Source organism: Micromonas commoda, chromosome 3 (genome assembly GCF_000090985.2).
Source record: "Micromonas commoda chromosome 3, complete sequence".
Taxonomy (NCBI): Eukaryota; Viridiplantae; Chlorophyta; class Mamiellophyceae; order Mamiellales; family Mamiellaceae; genus Micromonas; species Micromonas commoda.
The window spans coordinates 915778-938672 of record NC_013040.1 but is presented as its reverse complement, the minus strand read 5'-3'; the positions used below and the strand labels follow the sequence as shown (position 1 = coordinate 938672).

Here is a 22895-nt window from a genome sequence, read left to right as displayed (position 1 = left end):
GATCTAATTTGTTTCGCAACTCTTCTCAGTTTCGTATTGAATAAATGTAGTGTTAATGGTCTCAGAGACCTTTCGCTTACTCCACCGTGACGGACTTGGCCAGGTTCCTGGGCTGGTCCACGTTGTGCCCGCGCAGCACGGTGAGGTGGTACGACAGCAGCTGAAGGGGCACGATGTTCACCACCGCCTGCAGGCAGTCCTCCACCTCGGGCACCCAGATGATCGTCGCGTCCTTCCCGGCGACCTCCGCGATCTGGTCGTCGCCCTCGGTGGCGATGAGGATGAGCCTCCCGCCCCTGGCGCGAAGCTGCTGCACCACGCTCTCCTGCTTCGCGTAGCTACCGTCCCTAGTGGCCACCACCACGAGGGGCATCGTCTCGTCCACGAGCGCGAGCGGGCCGTGCTTCATCTCGCCCGCGAGGATGCCCTCAGAGTGCAGCAGCGCAACCTCCTTAACCTTGAGCGCACCCTCCAGCGCAGTGGCGTAGTTGTACCCGCGGCCGAACAGCAGGAGGCTCTGCTCATCTTTGAGTGCCTCCGCGAGCGCGAGCATCTGTGCGTCGAGCTTGAGCGCCGTGCGAACCGCCTCGGGAAGGCCCAGAAGCGACTGCATGATTTCCTTGCGACGCGTCGCGCGCGAGATGGAATCCTCGGAGAGAGCCAGCGCGAGGAGGACCATGGCGACGATCTGGCAGGTGTACGCCTTGGTGGACGCGACGCCAATCTCCGCGCCCGCGTTGATGTGGACACCGCAGTCGGTGCTGCGGGAGATGGCGGATCCGACGGTGTTGACGATGCCGACGCAGAGCGCGCCTCGCTCCTTCGCGTACTGCATAGCCTTTAGGGTATCGGCGGTTTCACCCGATTGGGAGATGAACACGCAGGTGTCGTCCCTGAAGAACGGGCACTGGCGGTCGAGAACATCGGAGGCGAGCTCGAGGGTGACCGGGAGCTCGGTGAGCTCCTCCATGAGCTGCCTGACGGCGATGGCTGAGTTGTAGGAAGTGCCGCAACCGCAGAGGATGATTCGCCTGGACCTGCGGATGGTGCTGACAAAGTTGACCATACCGCCCAAGAAGACGCGCTCGGCAGTCTTGCCCTCGTCACACGTCACCATGCGGCCCCTCATGGTCTGGACCATGGACTCGGGCTGCTCGTGAATCTCCTTCTGCATGAAGTGCTTGAAGCTCCCCTTCATGATCTGCTCAACCTCCATCTGGAGCGTCTCAACCGTGCGCTCAACCTCGGCGCTCTGCACCGTCGGCTCGTAGTGCACCGGGGATGACGTCCCGGACGTAGGCTTGCTCCGCTCCATGCGGTAGATGCCGTATCCGCCGTTGTGCAGGTGCGCGACGTCGTCGTCTTCGAGGTGGAGCACCCGCTTGGTGTGCTCAACCATCGCGGACGCATCCGAGGCAAAGTAGTACTCCACGTGGTTCTTGAGCGTCTTCTGCCTCTTACCGCCGTTATCCCTGGGCGCTTCGTCGCCTATGGGTCCCTCCTTGCTGGTTTTGAAGCCCTCGGAGGTGAGCACCGCGTGAGGCGCGTTCTTGCCGGGTTCCTCGACGATTCCGAGGAGGAGGGGCGAGCCTCGCTTGGCGGCGACGAGCTCGCCGGGGTAGTGCGACGACTTGAAGATGAGCGCGAACGCGCCCTGGAGCTGACGAACCACCTCCATGACGAGCTGCCTGAAGGTGACCCGGTTGTGGAACTTCTCGTAGAGGTACTTGGTGAGCTTCGGGATCACCTCGGTGTCCGTCTCGGACTCGAAGACGAAGCCCTTGCGCTCGAGCATCTCCCTCAGGGCCTGGTGGTTGGTGATGATGCCGTTGTGCACCACCAGGAACTCGTTGTTGGCATCTGAGGTGTGGGGGTGGCTGTTGCGGGGCGCCGGGGGACCGTGCGTCGCCCAGCGCGTGTGTCCGATGCCGCAGTGGTTCTCGAAGAACAGATCGGAGTTGAGGTTCTCCTTGTTCGTGATAAAATCGGCGAGCATGTCGATCTTTCCGGTCTCCTTGAGGACGATGGGCGAGAGCTCGTCAAGGCTCGGGCCGTTGTCGATGGCAATGCCCGCGGAGTCATATCCACGGTACTCCAGGCGGCGCAGGCCGTTCAGGAGCTTGTCCACGATGGCCTTCTGCTTGGTCGGCACGCCGTAGTTCACGTAGGCAAAGATCCCGCACATCTTTTACCCTCCTTTATCCCCCGCCAAGATGATCAGCCGCCGTGCGCGCGCTGTGTCCCCACGCGAGGAAGCTTCACGCCCAAGGACGACGCGGACTTCCACTTCGGTCGAGACGAGGTGAGGATTCGAGCCGAGACCTTCTCGCGCGCCTTCACTGTGAGCCTCCCGATAGATCGGTTCACTTTGACCTGCCCCAACGTTCGGCACCAAGGGACGCGCCTGAGCCGCAAGTTGATGCTGGGCGGAACGACGACGGTTCGCGAAAAAGGGCGGCGAATTTTTGTGTGTGAAAGTGGTTCTTCGTTCGTCATACAGCAAAAGGCATCAGCCGGCGTGATCCTACCCTCGTCCGTCCCGACTCGCGACCTTACTCAGTCCTCCAAAAAGGAGAGGGGCACCGCCGCGACGTCCTCGACCTCGGAGCTGAAGGGCAACTCCTTCCCGACACTCGCGTCGACGGGGGCGGAGTTTTCCTTCTCCTCCTCGGGCACCGCAACCTTGGCAACCAGCGCCGGCTCAACGGGCTCCTCAGCCTCGGGCTCCTCAGCCTCAGGCTCATCAGCCTCGGGCTCATCAGCCTCGGGCTCCTCAGCCTCGGGCTCCTCGACGGCATTCCCCGCAGCTTCGGGCTCCTCCTCCTCGACCTCCTCGGTATCCTCCGACTCGGAGCCCTTCTCCTCGGCGTCAGATCCGGAGGAGACGTCCTCCGCCTCCTCTTCTTTCTCCTCCTTCTCTTCTTCGCCCTCCTCCTCGGCGGGCGCCCCTCCGAGCTCCCCGCCGCCGAGTACCGCCGCGGCCTCCTGTGTCGCCGCACCGACGCTGTGGCGCGCCGCGGACTCGGGCTGCTCGCGCGGGCTCGGCGGTGCCATCGCGGCGACCGGCGAGGCGCCCTCCGCGGGAGCGGCGAGCTCCGTGTCCGGGACGGGCTCATCCTCGGACCCGTCATCCATGGACGAGGGAACATCGGACGCGGGCACCTCGGACGCGGGCACGGACGCGTACAGCACGTCCATGCCGACTATCCTATCGCCTTCGTTCTCGGTCTCTCGGGGTTCCTCGTCGATGGCGTCTTCCGTCTCAAAGTCCCCGGGGGCTGCCTGCGTGGCGCCGGCGACGCCATCCGCGTCCATGGGCGCATCCTCCGCCCCGTCATCCATGGTGGGAGGTTCCGTGTTCGGCTCAGCCTCGGTAGCCTCGGCGTCAGCCTCGGCGGCGGCCGCACCGGTGCCGTCGTACTCCAGGCGGAGTCCGACCTCCTTGAGCGCGGCCATCGCCTGCTTGTGCGCCATCCTCGCGACGGCGAGTCTGTCGGCCATCGCCTTTGCCTCCTCCTCCTTTCGCGCACAGACGCGACGAGCCTCGTTCTCGGAGGCTCGAAGCGGCGCGGCGCAGGTGTCGGCCTCATCCGCGCGCTTGACCGCGGCGGCGAGGGATGCCTTAGCCTCGGCGAGCTTGATCGCGAGCTGGTCGGCGTCGTTCTTGGCGACGGCGAGGTCCGCCTCAGTCGCCTCGAGTTTCTCGCGAGCCTCGCGAATCTCAGCCGCCTTCTCGGCGGTGGTGGTTCGTTCCTCCTCGAGCTTGGCGCGAAGCGACGCGTTCTCGGCTTCGAGCTCCTTGGATCCCTCCGCGGCTTTCTCGGCGGCGGCGGCGGCGGCAGCCTCGGCGTCCTTGAGCGCAGCCTTAACTTCTTCGAGCGCGGCGGCGGTCTCTGCGGCGTTCTTCTCCGCCCCTTCCCGCGCGGCGACGGCTCGATCGAGCGCCGCCTGCATCTCTTCCTTGGACTTGATCGCGGCTTCACAGGACGCCGACATCGCGGCGACATTTGCATCGTGACTCTTGGCATCCGCGGTGAGTTCGGCGAGCTTGGCCTTGTGTTCCTTGGCAGCCGCGGCGAGCGCTTCTTCGTACTGAGCCTTGGTCGTTTCAGCCGACTCGATGTGCTCGGCGATGGTGCGATCGCGCTCCTCGATCGTCTCCTTGGCAGCCTTGAGCTCGTCGCGGAGTTTAGCGTTAGCGTCCTCGAGCTGTTTCGCCTCTTCCAGCGCGTTGGTGTCGTCGGCGAAAAGCTTCTTGGTGGCGGAAGGGGAGTCATCATCGCCGGACTTGGCGCGCTTGGCCGCAGCGTCGTCGTCCTCAGAGGCGCCCTTCTTCTTGCCCGCCGATGCCTTGCCGACGGACTTGGCGCGCTTGCCCGGGGTCTTTTTTGCGCTCTTGGGCTCCGCGGGTTTGGGTGCCATGGGTTTAGCGCCGTCATCGAGAACGAGGAACTCGTAGTCCATGCCGAAGGGGAGGGTGAGGACGTCGCCGTGCGAGAGCGTCGTGGGGCCCGAGATCTTCTTCTTGTTAACCTGGACACCGTGCCTGGAGTGGTCCGTGACGGTGATGACGTACGTATCGGAGCCCTCGGGCTCGTCGCAGGTAATGACGCAGTGCTTTGCGCTCACTGATGGCGCGGAACGTGGAAATCGTGTCGTAAGAAACGGAAGTCGCGCTCCAGGGTTGTTGGATCTCGGGTATGTGTTGGGGGGTGCCATCTTTTGAACGGGAGAGCGAGGACCGGGTCTCTAGGTTCGGGGACGGAGCATCGAGGACGCACCGGACGGCATGTCGATGAGGATATCGGCAACTTGCGTCTGCGCGCGGGAGGTTCCCTCCGCGTTCATGAGCATACGCCCCACGATCGTCTTCGTGAGGCGCAGCTCAATGTCGGGCTGCTCCCTGAAGGGCTCTGAGGTGACGTCGCCGCTCCTGTCGACGGACCTGTCCAGGTGCTTCGCGGACCTGGATTTGTCGCACTTGGCGACGAGGACGCCCCAGCCATTCGACATGGTGGCTCCCGAGGGTGGCTTCTCCGGTGTGACGGGAGGTGCGCTTGTTGCTCGGCGCAGTGTGAGGTGACGGGGCGATGGCTGGACCAGCTTTTTGGAGGGTGCCAAGAAAAACAGACGAGTTCAAAAATTACGGCGGTCAGCGGGGTCAGCGGGGTCAGCTGGGTCAGCGGGTCAGCGGATCCTGTCAGGTGTTTGGAAATTGGAAATTCTCCAAATCAAGATTGACCTGTGACTTTGGAACTGGTGATCCCAAACCGGACGTGTTTCCCCGAAAAAGTTAAACCAAGGTTCTTGAGTCACGACCCAAATGACCCTCGAATGAACAACACGGAACCCAAAACGGAGGGTTCGGATGTGCACGGAGCTTCCGTGAAGGTTCCGCTCAGCTCCGTGGACGCCCAGGGCACCTCCAGACACCTTCCATGCCGACCCACACCGAACTTTTTTCCGGTAATGTCCTATCTCTGGTCCCTCGTGAGGCGTTCTGGACAGGTTTACTAAGATGGCTGACACTAGCGGAAAGGTCCACACCTATCTCGGAGCGTTCCGCTGGCTGGGCGGAGCTGCCCGGGGAGAGTTTGGAACCCTCTGGAAACGTTTGGCCCTTCCCAGGGCGCGAGCGCTCGGGCGCTCGCCGATCGCCTCTGCGCAAACTGACCCGCGATAACTCCTCAGGGCCATCCTTCCGTCGATCCTGCCGGGTTTCTCGGCGGCGGGCGCCACCCAGGGCGCAGGCCACGCGCGCGCGCGCGGCGCGAGGGCCAATATTTTGGAAACCTGGGGGGTTGCCCAGCGCAACCCTGGTTCGAGACGCTCATTTTTTTTTCCCTCCTCTGCACTGCTGTAAGCACCAGACCTCTCTTGACGTCTCTAATCTACGTAAAAACGAGCGCGCGCGCTCACGTCAGGCTCCGCCCCGCCCATTCGTTCATCCTCTTCGCAGCCTTGGACGCCATGAACTTCTCCTTCCCCTTCATCAGCAGCGGGTCCTCCACCACGTAGTCGTCCACCGACGCGTGGTACTCGCCGCGGCCGGGTTCCTTCGTGAACTTCAGCGAGTGGCTCTTCCAATCGGAATCGTCCTCGTCGTCGTCCTCGCCGTAGTATAAGCCCTCTGAGACGAAACGTGCGACACCCGCGGCGCCTTCCCTCTCCCCGGGCTCGCCGCTCTCCCCGTCCTTCTCCGCGGCGTCGTCGGCGTCGTCGGCGCCACCGGACTTGGCCGCCGCCTTGAGGCTCCCCTTGAGGTTGCTCTCGAACGCCTTGAGTTTCGCTAGCATCCCCTTCTCGCGCCCCGCGACGTTCTTGCGCTTGTGTTTGGTCTCGACCCGTCTCACTTCGCTCGCGGTCATGAGCTCGGCCTCTTCTGAGGTGAGCTTCGCCTTGCCGATGCCCAGCTTTCGAAGACGGTTGGCCTCCTTCTCCCTCTTCTCCTCGGCACGACGTTCCTTCTCCGCAGCCTTCTCCTCTTTCCTCCGTCGCTTCGCATCTCTTTCCTCCGCATCGGCAGCTTCCGCGGCGACGCGCGCGGCGACCTCCCCAAACTGCGCGTTCTTCGCCGCCGCCTTCTCCCGCATGCGACGTTCAAAGTCTCCCAAACCGCCGTCGCCGTCGCCGTCGTCGGGTTCCTCCAAGCCCGCCTCCCTCGCCGCCAGCTTGGCGCGCATCCGCTCGCGGAACGCCTTGGTACGTTCCAGCTCCTCCGCGTCCTTGTCCAGCGCGGCGGCCTCCTCGGCTGATCCTGGTTTGGCGATGCGTCCATCGTTTTCCGCGGCGTCGGCGTCAAACACGGACTTGACCTTCGGCTTTGCCATCTTTGCGAGTTCCTCCTCCTCCTCGCCGGCTTCCTCGCCGAAGCTCAGGAGGTTGAGCTTCTTCTTCTCCTTCTTCTTCTTTTTTCTCGTGTCGCCGGCTTCCTCGTCGTCGACGTCGCCGTCCAGCTTCTTCATGACCCTCGGGACGATGTCTTCGAAGGGGTTCCACACAATCTCAGTCTTGAGGATCTTCGGGTAAGGCTCCACCGGTCGATCGCCGTCCACCTCGAGATCGGCGATCTGCAGAGCGTTGTAGATGGTGTGGCCGGTGACCTTGCCAAAGATCGTGTGCTTACGGTCGATCCAGTCGGTTCGCTCAAGGGTGATGAAGAACTGGCTGCCGTTGGTGTCGCGCCCTCCAGCGTTGGCCATGGCAACCTGCCCGCGATGATTGAACTTGATCCGCGAGTGGAGCTCGTCCTTGAAGTACTCGCCGTAGATGGATTCCCCGCCGCGGCCGGTGCCCGTGGGGTCTCCCGTCTGGATCATGAAGTCCTTGATGATGCGGTGGAATATGCAGCCGTCGTAGTAGCCCTCCATGCACAGCTGGACGAAGTTGCGGCATGCTTTCGGTGCCTCCTTCGCCCACAGCTCCACCTCGATCTCGCCGTGCGAGGTGGTCAGCAGCACCTTCCCCTCCGTCGGCGGCTCGAGCTGGTATACGTTTGACATGGCGTCCCGGGTCGCACCTGCGCCGTCGCCTGCGGCTAATTGTGTCCCGAGGGTGCCCCGCGTTGTGTCCCGAGGTTTAGGGTCTCAGAACGGGAAACCCCCCAACTTTTCGCAAAAAGAAAAAGCGCATGAGTAACTCGGAACGCCCCTGGAGGTCACTCGCGGGTCGCGCTAATCACGAGAGGTGAGAGACGGGCATGCTCGCGACGATGTTGAACGCATCGTGTATCGCCCTCCCGAACGTGCCATCCAACCCGGGAGCGGCGAGGAGCACGAGGGCGGCCACCCGTTCCGTTCGCGTTGTTACGCGTATCTTCGGACGACCCGCCCGCACCACGACGCCCGCCGCTCTGAGCCTGGACGGCCCGGATTCCATCTCAGGCGAGGCTCGATACACCACACTCGAGGTAGGAGACTTTGCCAAGCTGGACCTCGGCCGGACCGCGCGCACGGGCCTACCTGAGGTCGTATGGGGCCCGGGAAAGACCCCAGAGCAGATAGCGAAGATCATGCTCGCGCTGCGCGACCGCCAGTCCGCGGTCATGGCGACGCGCGTCGACCCCGAGGTATACGAAAGGATCCGCGCGATCGAACCTTCGATAGAATACGACGCCTTCGCGCGCGTGTGCACGCTCGCGGGCGCACCCGATGCCCCACCCACGCCCGTGGTCCGCGGCATCCTCGCAGTGCTCACCGCGGGAACCGCCGACCTCGCCGTCGCCGAGGAAGCGGCGATCACCGCTCGGCTCATGGGCGTCGAGGACGTCCGGCTCATCGCCGACGTCGGCGTGGCGGGGCTTCAGCGACTGCTGTCGCGGCTGGACGAGGTGCGAGAGGCGGACGTGGTGATGGTCGTCGCGGGAATGGACGGCGCTCTGCCGAGCGTGTGCGCCGGGCTGGTGGACGCTCCCGTCATCGCGGTGCCCACCAGCGTCGGATACGGCGCCGCGATGGGAGGTTTAAGTCCGCTCATGGCAACGCTCAACTCGTGCGCGACGGGGGTGACGGTGGTGAACATCGACAACGGGTTCGGTGCGACGATGTCGGCGATCAAGATGCTTCGAGCAGCGGAGCGACTTTGCAAAAAATTATCATAAGTTCACAACTGACAACGATGAAAAAATTGTGTCACCTCGTGGCGTTCCCGAAACGAGATTCCGACTGCTCCCTCAGCTGGCTCCGTATCGGCTCCAGCAGATCCTCCTGCCTCAACACCCGGCGAAGCCTGCCCTCCGAGTCCGTGATGGCCACCGGCTCATCGTGCGCAGCTGCGGCGCAAACAACCGCGACGTCGCCCACCGTCGCGGTATCACCCTCGATGACAGCCGGCGACATGCCCATCACCTCCCGAACCTTGGCGTCGACGTCGAAGAACATGGCGTCGGGGGAGCCTCGAAGGACACCGACCGGCCGGAGTTCCTCGTCGATGACCACCGCGATCCCGTCGCGACCGACCGCGGCGGCGGCGGGACCCGCGGGCTCGTCGTCCCTGACCACGAACCTGTACGCGCCGGTGTCGTTGCCTCCCAGCGGGCTGGAGAACCAACCGAGGGAGAAGCCCGCATCGACGGCATCTCTACGCGCGGTGTCCTCGAGGTCGATGTCCTCGTCCTCGTCCTCGTCCTCGTCGATCGTCATGCCGACATCCGGGATCTCGCGGAGCAGAGTGGACGGGTCCACGCCGCCGCGGAATATCAGCGGCTCGGCTTCACCCGCAAAGAGCCGGCCCGCGGCTCCCGCCCACAGCTCGAGCGCGTCCGCAGCTTCGGAGGACCTCAGCGACGGCGCCGCCTTCGGTGCGGTCCAGTCGTACTGAGGCTTGCCGATGGGCACGCCGAAATCGCGCTTGAACGCGTTGTTGTAAAAGCCGCCGCCAAAGCCAAAGTTTGCGGATGGAACCGGGATGTCGTCCTCGTCGAGCGAGGGGAGGAACTCGTCGTCCTCGTCGAGTGATGCGAATCCCCACGCGCTGTCGATGAGGTCGAGCGCCTGCGTGATACCCCACATGGACTTGTCGGAACGCTCCTGCGACCGATCGACGGCGACGTCGTCGATGTTGCAGTTGAGGAAGCCGGCGTCCTCGCCAACCTCGGGGGCAATCTCCTCGATGACGCACTGCTCGGCGTTCTCTCCCGCGCCGTCGCCCCCCTCCGCCGCGGTGGAGAGCGAGCCCATGGATGGAATACCTCCCGCGGGGACCACATCACCTCTGCTGACGATCTCCTTCACGAAGAGGGAGACCAGAAGCTCGGTGGACCTGTCGCGGAGAACCTTGGACGACGCCGAGTAGTCCAGCTTTTTCAGCCGCTCGAGCGCGGCTCTCGCCCCGTCGGCGTCACCCGCCGCCGCCTTCGCCTCAGCCTCGCACATGACAACCTCAGCCTCCACCGCGGGCCCGCCGCTGAACCCGAGTTGCCGTCCCGGGATCGCACCGCCGACGGCCGCCGCCGCGGCGACGTCTTTCGCGGACAAACCGGCGTCGGCGACTGACGACTTTCTCTGCCGACCCTTACGCGCGTCCCTCGACGTCCTTCGCTCAGCCAGGACGCTCTCGAGACGCTCCGCCAAAAGACGCACGCCTCGCACGTCGCCCGTCGCCGCCTGCGCGCGCATGACACCCAGGTACACCCTAGCCGGGAGCTGAACCCCGGGCTCAGCCTCGGCGGTGTACAACGTGGCGAGAGCGCGGTCGAGGGCGCCGTGAGCGACAAAGGCGTCCACCAGAGCCCCGTAGCACTGGGGATCCGGCGGAGGTCCGAGCGGACCGCGCACCTCCGCGTACATGGCCTCGACGCTCTCCAAGCCGCCCTGGTGATCCGCGCCGGTGTACCCGCGCGCCGCCGCAGCCTCAGCGCGCGCCGTCGTCGTGTAAGACACCGCATCCGGGTACATGCTCCTGTCGCCGGTTCTCGCCGCGATTTTGCGCATGCGCGCGACGAGCGCCCGCGCCCAATCCGGTCGTCCCCCGCGCTGGCACGCCTGGATCGCGATGTTGTACGACACCTGCGAGGGCGGTACCGGGTTCAGCGAACACTCCTCCATCTCCCGCAGCACCGCGATGGCGGATAAGGGGTCTTCGGAGAGCGCGTGCGCCTTGGCCACCCCGTTCCAAGCCGCCTCGGCGTCGGACACCCCGTCGACTCGTTCGCGTCCGTCGACGATGCGACGCTTCCAGTTGAGCACCCTGTCCTTGAACTCCCTGGCGCGGACGACGTCGCCGCTGTCCGCGCACGCGTCCAGGACGGTGAGCAGCATGCGGGTCTGCGCCACGCGCGGTGGGTACCACTCGGTGCCCATCTCGTCCCTGTACCCCTCCATCTTCAGCGGCACGTCGCCCTTGCGCCACTTGCCCGCGGCGGCGACGTAGATGGTGCCGTTGCGACCCACGCCGATCTTGCTGTCCCTCGGGCCCCGCCCTTTCTCCCACGCTTCGAGCAGTAAGAGCGCCTCGCGGAGCCGGCCCGCGCGTCCGTGCGCGCGGATCAGGGCGTTGTACGCGGGTCCGCCCGCGCCGACGCCGCCGGGCCCGTCGAGCTGCTGGAGGAGCTTGAGACCCTTCGTCAAGTCGCCGCACTTGCAGCACGCGCCGATGACCGCGCCCATGGTGATGCGGTGGCCGTTCGTCGTCTCCGGGATCGGACTCGCCTCCACCAGCGCGAAGACCTTGTCGAGCCGTCGCCTGTCGCCCAACTCCTTGATCCTCGCCACGAGCGCCTTGCCTCGCAGTCTCTGCTGTCGGTTGCCGGACGGCTTCTGCTGGTCGTTTCCGGCGTCGCCGGTCCGCGGCCGCGCGCCGAACTCGAACCCGAGACCCGCGGCGTCGGTCATGAGCGGGGAGTCGCCGAACGAGTCCGCCCCGCGCTGCGCCTGCATGGCGGCCCACCCCGAAGCCTGAGACGAGGAAGACGCGGTCTGGCCCGGGGAAGCCCCAGAGGCCTCGCCGAGGACCCCAGGGGACGACGCCGCGCCCCACGAGTTGGAGTCCCTCGGACGATCCCACCGCCTCTCCCTGCTCGTTCGACGCTTGCGCGCGACCCGGATCGCCTTGTCGGGCGCCGCGGAGGGTTGCTCGCCGGCCTTTTTCTTGCCCGCGCCCGCGCTCGCGCCCGATTCCCGATCTGCGTTCGCGGTCGCGACGGGATCTGCCGACGCGCGCGTCCGAACGTCGCGCGAAAGCGCCGCGTCCATCGCGGCTTGACGCCAGATGTTATCCCCGGTCCATGTGCGGAACGATAGATCCGAGTGGATCGCCGGGTGTCTCGCGTCGAGCGCGCTCCGTCTCGCGCCGGCGCCCGAGCCACCGGGAGATAAGCCTCCTCCCGGGCTCGACGTGGAACACGCCGCGGACGTGGCACGCGTCGACTCGCCGATCCTAGCGCATATCAGCGAGGACCGTCGAGGCGAGACCATCGTGGACGCCACCGCGGCGCGGCCCGAGGGCCCCGCTGTGGACGGCGAGCTCGATAGGCCGCGATTGGCGACCAACCCCAGGCACGACGGTTGCTGCGTGCAGCAGCCCCTCATTGTGTGTGCCGAACCCCCTCTCTATCTACCTACGCCGAAGGCTTCGCTCGCATCGCGCGATCGAACGCTTCTCTTTGATCGTAACTACGGCGTCGGACTATGAACACGCGTCGCCGCCACGCGCGTTCCCTACTGCGGACCTCGCCAAGGCACGACGCGGATGGTCGACGCGTAAAATCCCTGGTCCAAAGGGCTGGAGAGGAGAGATCGTTGCAGATCCTGGTCTCTGGCCGGCATGTGATTGGTCAGGATTTTGAGGGTTAATTTTCTTGAGTTGTTTTTTCTCGACTCCGGAGTGTGGCGCTTTGCTTTGGCGCTTGGACTGCGCGCTTTACATCACAACGACGACGCCCCGCGGTGCACTCTGGAGCCGCGGCGGGGCGCACGAAGACCCCTAGCATCGCGTCGGGTAAGTCCGGGAGGGAGGTATCATGATACACCCCACGGACGACCTGCGCGAGGTGCTGGAGCGGGGCGCGCGCTGGAACGCGCTGCTGACCTCGCGCCTCGTCACCGACGAGGACCTGCAGGCCATCCAGCGCTACGAGCTTCGCGACGAGGACGCGCGCGCTGACATGATGGACGAGGTGTGTCTCCATCCGCGATGAACCGCTCGGATCTCCTCCCGTGCTCTCCCGCGCGCCCAACCGCACGCAAGGATCTCGCGGCGCGCCCTAAAATAAAAATCTAACACTCCCCGCGACTCAACCGGAACACCCACCCGCATCGCAGGAGGGAGACGCGTGCGCTCGAGCGTTCCTCAACGTCCTCGGCGACGTGTCGCAGACCGAGTACGTCCAGTACGTCCTCGCGCTCGTCGCGCGGATGCTATCGGATGACAAGACCCGCGCGGCGCACTTCCTCGCCGTCGAGAAGAAGGACGACGACGACAAGGGGCAGGGCGGCGGCGGCGGCGGCGGCGGCGGCGAAGCTTACGCCGTGTTCCTTCGGCTGCTCGCCGCGCCCGACTGGTTCACCCGCGAGAAGGCGATGTTCTGCCTGACGCGGCTCATCGATCAGCGACCGGCGCGGGACAAGGGGCTTCGGTTCTCCGAGGACGGCGAGCCCGCGACTCCCGCGGGCGTCGCGGCTGTTCGACTGTCGCGTTGGCTGTGCCAGGAGCTCTCGGCGGACCCGCCGTTCCACCCGCAGCGCGCGGTCCCGTCGTGCGTCACCGCGCTCGCGTCGCTCCTCTCCATCCGCGAGGTCCGCCCCGTCGCGACGCGCGCGGGGGCGGCGCGGGCCATCGCCCCGCTCCTCAAGGTTGCCGCCGGGCCGCACAACGTGCAGGAGCTGTACGAGGCGGGTCTGTGCGCGTGGCTGCTCACGTTCCACCCGCCCGCGTGCGACGCGATGGCGCGGTGCGGGGTGATCCGGGGCTTGATGGAGGTGGCGGGCGCGGCGGCGAAGGAGAAGGTTGTCAGGGTCGCGACGCTCGCGCTGAGAAACCTGGCGTCGGCGACGGGGGCTCGGGAGACCCGGGGCGAGGAGGAGGCGGAGGCGGGTTCAGACGGGACGCGGACCGCGGGCGACGGCGGCGGTGGCGGCGTCGTCGGCGTGAGCGGCGTCGTCGGCGTGAGCCTCGTGGCGCAGGAGTCGGCGCTTCGAAAGCTGGTTCAGAACTTGAGGCTTCGGGACTTTCACGACGAGGAGCTCCTCGCCGCGCTCGCCGACCTCGAGGACGGAGTGTTGGCCAGGCGCAAGGAGGCGAGCTCGTGGGATCGGTACAGGGCGGAGGTCACGTCCGGTGCGCTGGACTGGACCGCCGCGCACATCGACGAGGGCTTTTGGCGCGAGAACGCGTCCAAGCTGACGGATAACAACTGCCAGCTCCTCAGGATGCTCGTCGCCGCCGCGAGCGACCCGGGCGCCGAGCCCCGGACGCTCGCGGTGGTTTGTCACGATCTCGGCGAGTTCGCCACGCACTATCCCGCGGGCAGGTTCCTGGTGCAGGACCTCAAGGGTAAGGATTGCGCGATGCGGCTGTTGGCGCACGCGGACGACGAGGTTCGCAAGCAGGCGCTGCTTTGCACGCAGAAGCTGCTCGTGCAAAAGTGGCAGTTTCTGGGCGGCGAGGTTTCGAGCGCGTGAAACCCGATCGAGGACGAAACGGCCGCGTGAAGAACGCCCATCTGTAATACACGACGTCTAGGCAACGCGTACTCGTGTGCACGCCGTAATAATAGAGCTAACATGCCGCGAGCCTCACTTCCACCTGCCGTAGAGCGTCCCGTCCGCGCCGACCCTCCCGGACTTGATCACCTTGGTCTTGTAGTGCATCGCGTAGGTCACGATGCCGCAGAAGAGTAGGATCGCGGGCATCATGATGTTCAGGATGAGGGTGGTGTCCCCGACGGGATCCTTCATGCCCTTGATGAAACAGCCCTCCTGGGGAGCGCCGCTTGCGTCAAAGTCAACCTTCGTGTCGAGCCACACCGAGTTGCTCAGGAATCCCCGCTTGGCCCCGCAGTACATGGGGAAAAGCGCGTAGGCGGAGGCTGCCACCATCAAATAGAACAGCGTGAATCCCGCGACGTAGAGGCAGTACCCACTCAGGATGATCCATTTGAACCAGGAGTACCACTTGATGAAGAACTTCTGATCCTCCCTCGCGTCGCTGAGACACATCGAGACGTAAGACGCGAGGCCGACGATGAGGGAAAACGTCAGGCAGGTGGTGGACCGCATACCGCGGACGAGTATGGTGCCAGACGGAGAGAGCGAGTAATCTTCTCCTATGTGTTGCTCGCCGAACGATTTGATCATCAATTTACCCGAATCATCTGCACTACCCTTGAAAGCACCAGTGAAGACATTGAAGTAGCGCTGGTCCATCGCCAGAAGCGCTTCGTTCTCGAACGCCGCGAGGAAGCTGATGCTGAAACCGAGAGTGAATGTGTTGAGCATGAGAAGGTTATTGATGAGTCCCTCAATGTCCTCGAAGCTGTGCTGCACCTTGGGAGGAATCACCTCCTTCTTCACATCCGGCTTGCTCTTGGGTGTCTCGGTCCGGGTGAGGCTCGTGGACGAGTCCATTGCTTTGGCCCCTGGTTTTGGGGGCATGTTCGTCCGATATCTAAGTGCTGGGTGCCGCCGGTGTAGAACGGGCGCGGATCAGTGTCTCGGACAGGGTTGACGATCGCGATCGCACGTGCCGATGCCTGCGAGAGCGTAGGGGTGAGATACGCACGATTTGCGCGTGTAAAAATGGCGGGATGATGTGTCTATGCCACCAATGGCGCGTGGCGGACACTCACACATTCTCAAGGTCGGAAAGTCGGCTCGCCAAAAAGGTCGCGTTCCGTCTCATCACAGTGCCTCTATGCGCAGTTAGTCATAGAAAATGCATTATAAATAAAATGACATTATTTGTGACCGAAAAATCATAGGATTCGTGGATATCCAGACATTATTTCCCGAGATAAAAAGCGACCGCGTCAAGTGACTTCGCTTTTGGGCACCACAGCCGCGGGTCACTCGACACGGCGCCCGGTCGAACCATGATGGTCGCGCTCGCCCAGCAAGTATCCGCGCTCATCACCTCGCGCGCCGCGCCCGCGGGTCCGTCCCGCGCCCGCGCGCCTCTCGTCGCTCGCGCAACCGGTCCCTCCCGGTTCCCCGGGGCCGGAATGTCGTTCCGGAATTCGGCGGCGGCGGCGCGTCGCTGGTCCGAGGCGCCCAAACGCCGCTCCGTCGCGCCGCGCGCGGCCGACGACGATTGGGAGAAGCTGTTTGCCGACCTGAAGCCCCTCGCGCCCGAGCTCTCCGCCGCGCAGGTCGAGGTTCTCGAGCGCGCGCTCGCGCGTGGCCGCAGGCAGGTGCCCATCACGGACGTCGCCAAGGAGCTCGAGCTCAGGCGCGACGACGTGCTCGCGTGGGTCAAGTCCAACGCGCACCGCGTGCCCGAGCTCGCCAAGCGGTACCCGCCCCAGCCCGAGAAGGTGGCGACGGTGCGGCTGCGCGAACGACCCGACTTTGATCGCCGCGAGGGACGAGGCATCCGCGACGTTGATCGCGACGACGAACGCGAGTACGACGCGCAGACTGCGTACCTTCGCAACGCGCCGGGCGCCAAGCACGTACCCAAGGGCGCGCCCGCGTACAAGGGGTACGTCAAGACGCGTCTCGGCGCGAACAACGTGGCGACGCTCGAGAAGGTGTACGCGTCCGACACCCACCCGAGCGACGACATGGTGGAGAGCGTCAGGAGGGCGACCAAGCTCCCGCGGAGCAAGATTGTCGCGTGGTTCAAGACCAGGCGCGAGGAGGATAAGATGGCGAAGAGGCGCGCGGTGCGAGAGAGGTACGGCGGAGAGGAGGAGGATGACGGCTACTACGATGAGCGCGGCGGGGACGGCTTCTACGAGCGCAGGGGACGCGGGGGAAGGGGAGGAGGAGGCGGAAGGAGAGGCGGAAGAGGAGGCGGAGGCGGCTTGAGGGAGGGCGGCGCGGGAGACGCGTACGGTGCGAGGCAGGAGCGGGGACGTCGCGACTCCACCGGCGAGTGGAGCGGTCGTCGCGGTTGATCGGCGTACCTCGTCGTCGTTCACGCGTTATTCATGTGTTGCGTTGAATTCAAAGATGTCGTGCGCAGCGTTGGCTGGCAAAAAAATTTAGAGCTCGATGTCGTCGTTCATGATCACGAATCTTCGCTCCGAGCGTTCCTTCCGCAGCTGCGCGTGCACGTACGCGAGCGCCACCAGAGTGACCGCCCACCCGACCCCGAGGAACACCGACGCGGCCGTCTCCCCCGCCCTGGCGTCCCCGTCCGGCTCGCCCCTGGCGTCCCCGTCCGACTCGCCCGCTTTGGAACTTTCCGGCCCCGGTCCCGACCCGACCCCGCGGTTCGGACACGCGACCGGGTCCCTCACAAACACGGCGCGGTCCACCGCCTCCATCGCCTGCGCGGATATGTCGTTGCTGGACTTGCAGTTGACGCCCCTGTCCCCGGTGGGCGCGAACCAGTCCTCGTCAAACGCGGTGGTTCCCATCGCCTCGACGCAGGTGGTCCTCCGCCACTCCCACGTCGCGTGCGTCGCGTTGTGAAGCTCGAGCCTCCCCGCGCCGAACGATCCCTCGCGGAAGGCGCTCCACGCGGGCTGGGGATTCATCCACGATTCCCCGTACGGACCTTCGTAGTTTCCCCCGTCGCCGACGACGATGTGGGAAACGCCGCACTCGTTTGGTTGGTAATCGTAAACGGCGCGGATGCGTTCGTAGGAGTGCACGTGCCCGTTGAGGACGACGTCGACACCCGCCTCGTACAGGAGCTTCTCCAGCGCGACCCTCGCGCGCTCCGCCTCCTTAAAGTGCCCGTGGTTGGAGTTGTACCACGGCACGTGGAACACGACGATGATCCACGGGGTAATCGCTCGATTCACCTTTTTCAGATCCTTCTCGAGCCACCTGGTCAGCGGCGCATCCGCCCCGTCGAACGCGCCGGGACCCTTCGACGGCGCGTAGCTGCTGAACCCGATGACGTGAGCCAGACCGACATCGAGACTCCACCACTCGGGCGACGCGCTCCCGCTGGACCTGTGCGGCGATGGGTACCGCGTGTGGTACGCCTGCGACTCGACGCCGTTCGAGGTCACGTCGTGGTTGCCCGCGACAAAGAGGGAGGGCAGACGGTCCATGACCCCCTCCGCCAGGCGCCCGAAGGTGTCCCACCTCGGCGGAAACCCGTCCGCGTAGGACAGGTCGCCGGTATGCAGCAGCACGTCGGCGTCGTCCATCCCCGCGATGTGTTCGAACACCGCCGCGGTGACCTCCGTCTGGCCGGTGTCCCCGACGACGGCAAACACGGTTGACGCGTGCACCTCCTTCCCGGCGGCGGCGTCCTCGCTGGACTCCTTGAGCGAATCGGGCGGCGCGTTGAAGTGCCTGTGCGTCTTGGTATCGCCCGGTATGGCGTAGTGGTAGTGCGCGTTGCCCTCGAGCCCGGTGAGATGCGCGACGTTGATAATCGGCGACTGGTACTGCGCATCCGGGTTGTTGTACGCGAGGCAGATGGCCTTGGACCACGGCGGGTTGCCGAACCAGCCGGACGGGATGACGTCGTCCGCGTCTTTGACCACGCGGTAGTTGACCGCGTCCGGTTCTGCCCACGTTGACGTGTTCGCGAGGGCGACGAGGTCCTCGACGCGCACGGGGGTCCGCGGGCCCATCGTCGGGGAGACGCTCTGCCCCTCGGCGAGGCAAATCTGCGCGGTGTAGGCTGTGGAGGTAAAGGTCGCCTCCGCCCACTTCACCGCGGTCTCGTCCTCGCCGTCGACGTGCTTGTGGTATTTTACCACGGCACCGTCGTCGAGCGCCGAGCGCGTGGCCCAGACGACGTGCATCGCGCCGGGACCCGCGGGCAGCAGGTGCACCTGCTCTGGCTGAGACGAGAGATCCCCCGCAGCATCTTCCGATAGACCACGACGCGACAGTCTCGGGTCGGTGAGGTCCAGCGCGGGATGCGCGGGAGGTCTGGAGAACGCGCTCGAGATCCCCACGTGTCGCTCGACGACGACCGCCGCGTCGGCCGAAGCCAAGAAGGCGATGAGCAGCAGCAGCGCGCTCATGGGTGCCTTCGTGTGTCCCCGAGGTGCCCTGCGAGGCTGAGAATTATTCGATTTGCAAAATGGTCGGTTGCAAAGAAGGTCTATGACTCGTCGTTTGGCATTTTCCCCAAACAAATTGTCCGACCGCCAAAACGAAAAGCTGCCGAAACGGCCATGTGGCAAAAACCGGGGCAACAACCAATTCGGCCAGAGCACAACGCAGGGAGCGGTGCGATGGGCGCGTGCGTGTCTATCGACCGTTCGAACTCGATCGACGGTGCGAGGGATCCGCGCGTACCCCGATTCGAGCGACCGCGACGGGCGGGATTCTCCGGGAGGACCGCGGCGGACCTTCACCTGGACCGCATCGACATCGACGACGTCCGATGCGTTGAAGGTGGGAACGGCCCCGACGGCCACACGACGGGCGATCTCGGAGGCGATAGGCGGGCGGAAGCCAAAGGCACGCGGAGTCCGAGGAAGGCCGTCGACGAGGATGAAATCGTGCAGAGCCCATCGCGCGAGGAGTCCCCGCGAGCGGTCGCCGAATTCGTCGGGGACGACGACTCGACCGAGGATTCCGAGGAGCGGACCATCCGGTGGCAGAGAGGCGAGCTCGTGGGTAGCGGCGGCTTCGGGCGCGTGTACGTCGGCCTCGACCTCGACACCGGGGGGATGCTGGCGGTGAAACAAATAGCAATCGCTCCCAGGATATCCAGGGTGGTGGACATCAATCGGGCCACGGGTCGAGAGGATGCGTTGGCGGATGAGAACGACCGAGCCGCGGACGAGAGCGTGCGACGCATCGAGCAGGAGGTGGCGCTCATGCGACGGCTCAAGCACCCGAACATCGTGTCGTACTTGGGCACCGAGCGCACCAGGGAGGACGTGTTCACCATTTTCATGGAGTACGTCAGCGGCGGCTCGATCCACTCGCTGCTGCAGCGATTCGGGAGCTTTGGCGAGAGCGTCATACGCGTGTACACGCGGCAGATATTGCTGGGGCTGGAGTACCTGCACAGACACCAGATCATGCACAGGGACATAAAGGGCGCGAACATCCTGGTGGATAACCAGGGCTGCGTGAAGCTCGCGGACTTTGGCGCGAGCAAGAGGCTAGCGGAGATTGTGACCGTCGACGGGGTGCACAAGAGCATCAGGGGCACGCCGTACTGGATGGCGCCCGAGGTTATCAAGCAGACGGGACACGGGCGCCAGGCGGATATTTGGTCCGTGGGGTGCACGATACTGGAGATGGCGACGGGAAAGCCACCGTTCAGCGAGTTTGGCAGTCAGGTTTCGGCGCTGTTCCACATTGCGTCGAGCACAGGACCGCCGCCGATACCAGAGTTTCTCTCGGCGGAGGCGCACGATTTCCTCATTCTGTGCTTCAACAGGGTGCCCCGCGACAGACCGAACGCGACTCGGCTCCTTCGGCATCCGTTCGCTGTCCCCGCGCCTTCTAGCGGGTCCAACTCGCCGGTTAAGTCGACTTGTTCGAGACCGGACCCGGCGCCGCCCGCGGTTGAACCCCTCAAACCACGCGAACTGAACACCGATTTCAGCGTCCACGAGGGCACCGCGACGGTCGAAGATGCGGCTTCGAGCGCGAGCAACATCGTGTCGGTCGGTGAGGTCGTCATGCGGTCCAAGTCGGAGGCGCAGACGCGCGCCGGGGAGCTCGACGCTCGACATCTGAGAAGAGCGGCGTCTAGCCCGCTCGAAGTTGGCGGGCCGATTGAGCCCCGCGCGGATGGCGAGGACGCGAGGAAGAAGCAGATTTTGTGGGAGGAGGAGCTCAGACGCGAGCTGGAGGTCCAGCGCGCGGAAATGCGGCGGTGCGTGAGCAGAGATAGGGCGGTGAGCGCTGTGTAGTGTCAAAAAAAACCTCTTCGCCTTCCTGAAAATCCAAATTGCGCGCCCGCTCGAAACGGCGCTGTGCGCGAGCAAACGGTTCGAGTCTCGGTGACAGGGGACGGGCTCATAGGAAGCAAGCGCCCGGGGAGACGCGAGCGGAACGGAAAAGGGGAGCCGCGGAGTGAGCATCGCCGAAATAATTTCGACGGGCCGTCAGCTTCGCATTACGCTCGGTCCCGCCGGCGACCTCGCCCTCGAGACGAGCACCCCCAATCCGGATTCGAAACGGCGCTTAATTAGGCCCGCGGCGTCACCCCCGATCGGCTAGGGAGCCTTACATCGTCGACGTAACCGTGGGGGAGCATGTCTCGCCCATTGGTATCGTTTGATGAGGAAATCGTATCGAGGCACGGGCCCTCGCCCGTCCGTCGCCGCTCCGGCGCTCGCGTATCGTCCTACGGGCCCGATGGGGGCCGCCGAGATGCGGACGGGCCGTATTCCTCATCGATGTCAGCCAGCGAGGTGATCGTGTCCATCCTTCCCACGGACGGCGATATGAAGGCGCGCCATAAGCGCGCAACGATGCAGAACATCACAGAAAGGATTTCCCCGAGGACGTCTTTCAACAGCGGGCTCGGCCGGCGAAGGCCCTTCATGTCCGAGATGGTCCCCCACAGCCCACTCATGCACCGCGGCAGCTTTGCAGCGAGGCAGTCGATGATGCATTCGACGTATTCTCTCGCTCTCGACACGGACACCACGCCGATGTACAAGCGCAAGATCGCTGCGCTCATAGATGGAACCCGAATCACGCTCTTCATGACCGCAGTGACGCTGTGGACCCTCTTCGGCGACGACATCCGGCTCGTGGCTTTCACGCAGGAAGACGACAGAATCTTTGTCTACATTGTCTACGCGTGCTTCTTTCTCTTCGCCTTGGAGATGATGCTCGCGTGCATCGCCAAGCGCGACTACCCCTTCGGATTTTTCTTTTGGCTCGATACCATGGCCACGATGTCCCTCCTCGTGGATATACCCGAGTTCATGGCGGCCACCGGTTTCCCCGAGTGCTACAACGACGCTGATTTTTTCACGCTCGGCGACGGCGGCGTCGGAACCGAGACGATCGATCTCAGCGGCGGCGGCGCGCCGACGTCCGCGCTCGACGGCGGGACCACGGGTGCGATCGCACGCGCGGGTCGTGCCGCGCGCGTGGGCACGCGCCTCGGTCGCATCCTCCGCATGGTCCGCCTGCTTCGGATCTTCAGGCTGTACAAATCCTGGCACGGCGTTAACAACCCTTCGGGGGGTGGCGGAGAGGAGTCCAAGGCGGCAATCAGGACCAAGAAGACCGACACGCTCCTCGACGACGTCGCCGCAGAGGTCGATGATGACGAGATACTTCGGAAAACGGAGGAGACCCGCGTCGGCGCGAGGCTCTCCGACCTCACCACCCGCCGCGTCATCGTCGGCGTCCTCGCGCTGCTCTTCATGCTACCACTCTTCGACATCCACACCTACGACCATAGGACCGGGCTCGAGACCGGCGGGCTTCGCATGCTCCACACCATGTTTGTCGCCGAACGCGGCACGGAACTATCCGACGGGTTCTTCGACGCCGTGGAGATGTACCAATCTCAGGCTACGGACATGTACGCTTTGGTGGTTGACGGCATTGACTTTTCCAATCACTCTAAAACGGATTTCACGCTCGATCGCGACATCGGCGCTGGCCTTCGATGCGAGGAGTACCAGTACACCACCTACGTCTCGGAAGAGAACGGATCGGTTTCCTACGCGTTTTTTGACATGCGCGATGCGAGCAGGCTCAAGGCGTCGCTGAACATGGGACGCACCGCGTTCGTATGCTTCGTGCTTGGCCTTGGCGCCATGCTCTTCAGCAAGGATGCCAACACGCTGGTGCTCAAGCCCATCGAACGCATGGTCAAGAAGGTCCGCGAAGTAAGCGAGAACCCGCTGAAGCGATTCGAGGTGTACGACGACGACGATGATAACAAGCAAATGGAGACCCGCATGCTCGAGAACTCCATCGCAAAGATCTGCGGGCTCCTAGCCGTCGGCTTCGGCGAGGCTGGGTCCGAGGTCATCGCAGAGAATATGAAACGCGGCGGCGAGATCAACCCCATGATCCCGGGCAAGAAAGTCGTCGCAATATTCGGTTTCTGCGACATACGGCAGTTCACCGACACCACCGAGGTGCTGCAAGAGGGCGTCATGGAGTTCGTCAACACCATCGGCAAGATCGTCCACATGGAGGTGCACCTTCACGGAGGATCTGCAAACAAGAACATCGGTGATGCGTTCCTGCTCGTGTGGAAGTTTCCAAAGGAGATCTCCCTCGCCGACGTGGAGAACCCAGAGCGGACGACGCCGGCAAAACGCGCGGTCATAGCGGAGGTTGCAAACAATGCGCTAGCGTCCTTCGTCATCATCATGGCGAGCCTTC

At 64.6% G+C, this 22895-nt stretch overlaps 10 protein-coding genes across 10 annotated transcripts; 4 read left to right on the top strand and 6 right to left on the bottom strand.

The window, feature by feature from the left end:
* Positions 1 to 76: 76 nt before the first annotated feature.
* On the bottom strand, positions 77 to 2185 carry MICPUN_93714 (predicted protein; the record flags this gene model as incomplete). Its single annotated transcript, XM_002500527.1, has 1 exon — positions 77 to 2185. One exon carries the CDS (start codon positions 2183 to 2185, stop codon positions 77 to 79), a length of 2109 nt encoding a protein of 702 aa, XP_002500573.1.
* A 371-nt stretch (positions 2186 to 2556) lies between these two features.
* MICPUN_57054 (predicted protein) lies at positions 2557 to 5013 on the bottom strand (the record flags this gene model as incomplete). The annotated part of the gene is made up of 2 exons (XM_002500526.1): positions 2557 to 4628; positions 4782 to 5013. The coding sequence occupies 2 exons, from the start codon at positions 5011 to 5013 to the stop codon at positions 2557 to 2559; spliced, it is 2304 nt and encodes a 767-aa protein (XP_002500572.1).
* Positions 5014 to 6734: 1721 nt separating this feature from the next.
* On the bottom strand, positions 6735 to 7502 carry MICPUN_72034 (predicted protein; the record flags this gene model as incomplete). The annotated part of the gene is made up of 1 exon (XM_002500525.1): positions 6735 to 7502. A coding segment is annotated over one exon (768 nt), but the record flags the coding sequence as incomplete, so codon positions are not given.
* Positions 7503 to 7915: 413 nt separating this feature from the next.
* MICPUN_71655 (predicted protein) lies at positions 7916 to 8578 on the top strand (the record flags this gene model as incomplete). The annotated part of the gene is made up of 1 exon (XM_002500948.1): positions 7916 to 8578. A coding segment is annotated over one exon (663 nt), but the record flags the coding sequence as incomplete, so codon positions are not given.
* Positions 8579 to 8582: 4 nt separating this feature from the next.
* MICPUN_52266 (predicted protein) lies at positions 8583 to 9672 on the bottom strand. Its single transcript, XM_002500524.1, has one exon. It carries the CDS (start codon positions 9507 to 9509, stop codon positions 8631 to 8633), a length of 879 nt encoding a protein of 292 aa, XP_002500570.1. The 5' UTR covers positions 9510 to 9672; the 3' UTR covers positions 8583 to 8630.
* Positions 9673 to 12457: 2785 nt separating this feature from the next.
* Positions 12458 to 14227, top strand: MICPUN_105296 (H+-or Na+-translocating f-type, v-type and A-type ATPase superfamily; the record flags this gene model as incomplete). The annotated part of the gene is made up of 2 exons (XM_002500947.1): positions 12458 to 12613; positions 12759 to 14227. The coding sequence occupies 2 exons, from the start codon at positions 12458 to 12460 to the stop codon at positions 14115 to 14117; spliced, it is 1515 nt and encodes a 504-aa protein (XP_002500993.1). The 3' UTR covers positions 14118 to 14227.
* A 4-nt stretch (positions 14228 to 14231) lies between these two features.
* Positions 14232 to 15062, bottom strand: MICPUN_57049 (predicted protein; the record flags this gene model as incomplete). The annotated part of the gene is made up of 1 exon (XM_002500523.1): positions 14232 to 15062. The coding sequence occupies one exon, from the start codon at positions 15060 to 15062 to the stop codon at positions 14232 to 14234; it is 831 nt and encodes a 276-aa protein (XP_002500569.1).
* A 199-nt stretch (positions 15063 to 15261) lies between these two features.
* Positions 15262 to 16552, top strand: MICPUN_57048 (predicted protein; the record flags this gene model as incomplete). Its single annotated transcript, XM_002500946.1, has 2 exons — positions 15262 to 15355; positions 15456 to 16552. 2 exons carry the CDS (start codon positions 15262 to 15264, stop codon positions 16550 to 16552), a joined length of 1191 nt encoding a protein of 396 aa, XP_002500992.1.
* Positions 16553 to 17026: 474 nt separating this feature from the next.
* Positions 17027 to 18193, bottom strand: MICPUN_68182 (predicted protein; the record flags this gene model as incomplete). The annotated part of the gene is made up of 2 exons (XM_002500522.1): positions 17027 to 18004; positions 18083 to 18193. Coding segments are annotated over 2 exons (1089 nt in total), but the record flags the coding sequence as incomplete, so codon positions are not given.
* Positions 18194 to 18805: 612 nt separating this feature from the next.
* On the top strand, positions 18806 to 22841 carry MICPUN_80084 (predicted protein; the record flags this gene model as incomplete). Its single annotated transcript, XM_002500945.1, has 3 exons — positions 18806 to 19291; positions 19364 to 20040; positions 22628 to 22841. The coding sequence occupies 3 exons, from the start codon at positions 18806 to 18808 to the stop codon at positions 22839 to 22841; spliced, it is 1377 nt and encodes a 458-aa protein (XP_002500991.1).
* Between the last annotated feature and the right edge of the window lie 54 nt (positions 22842 to 22895).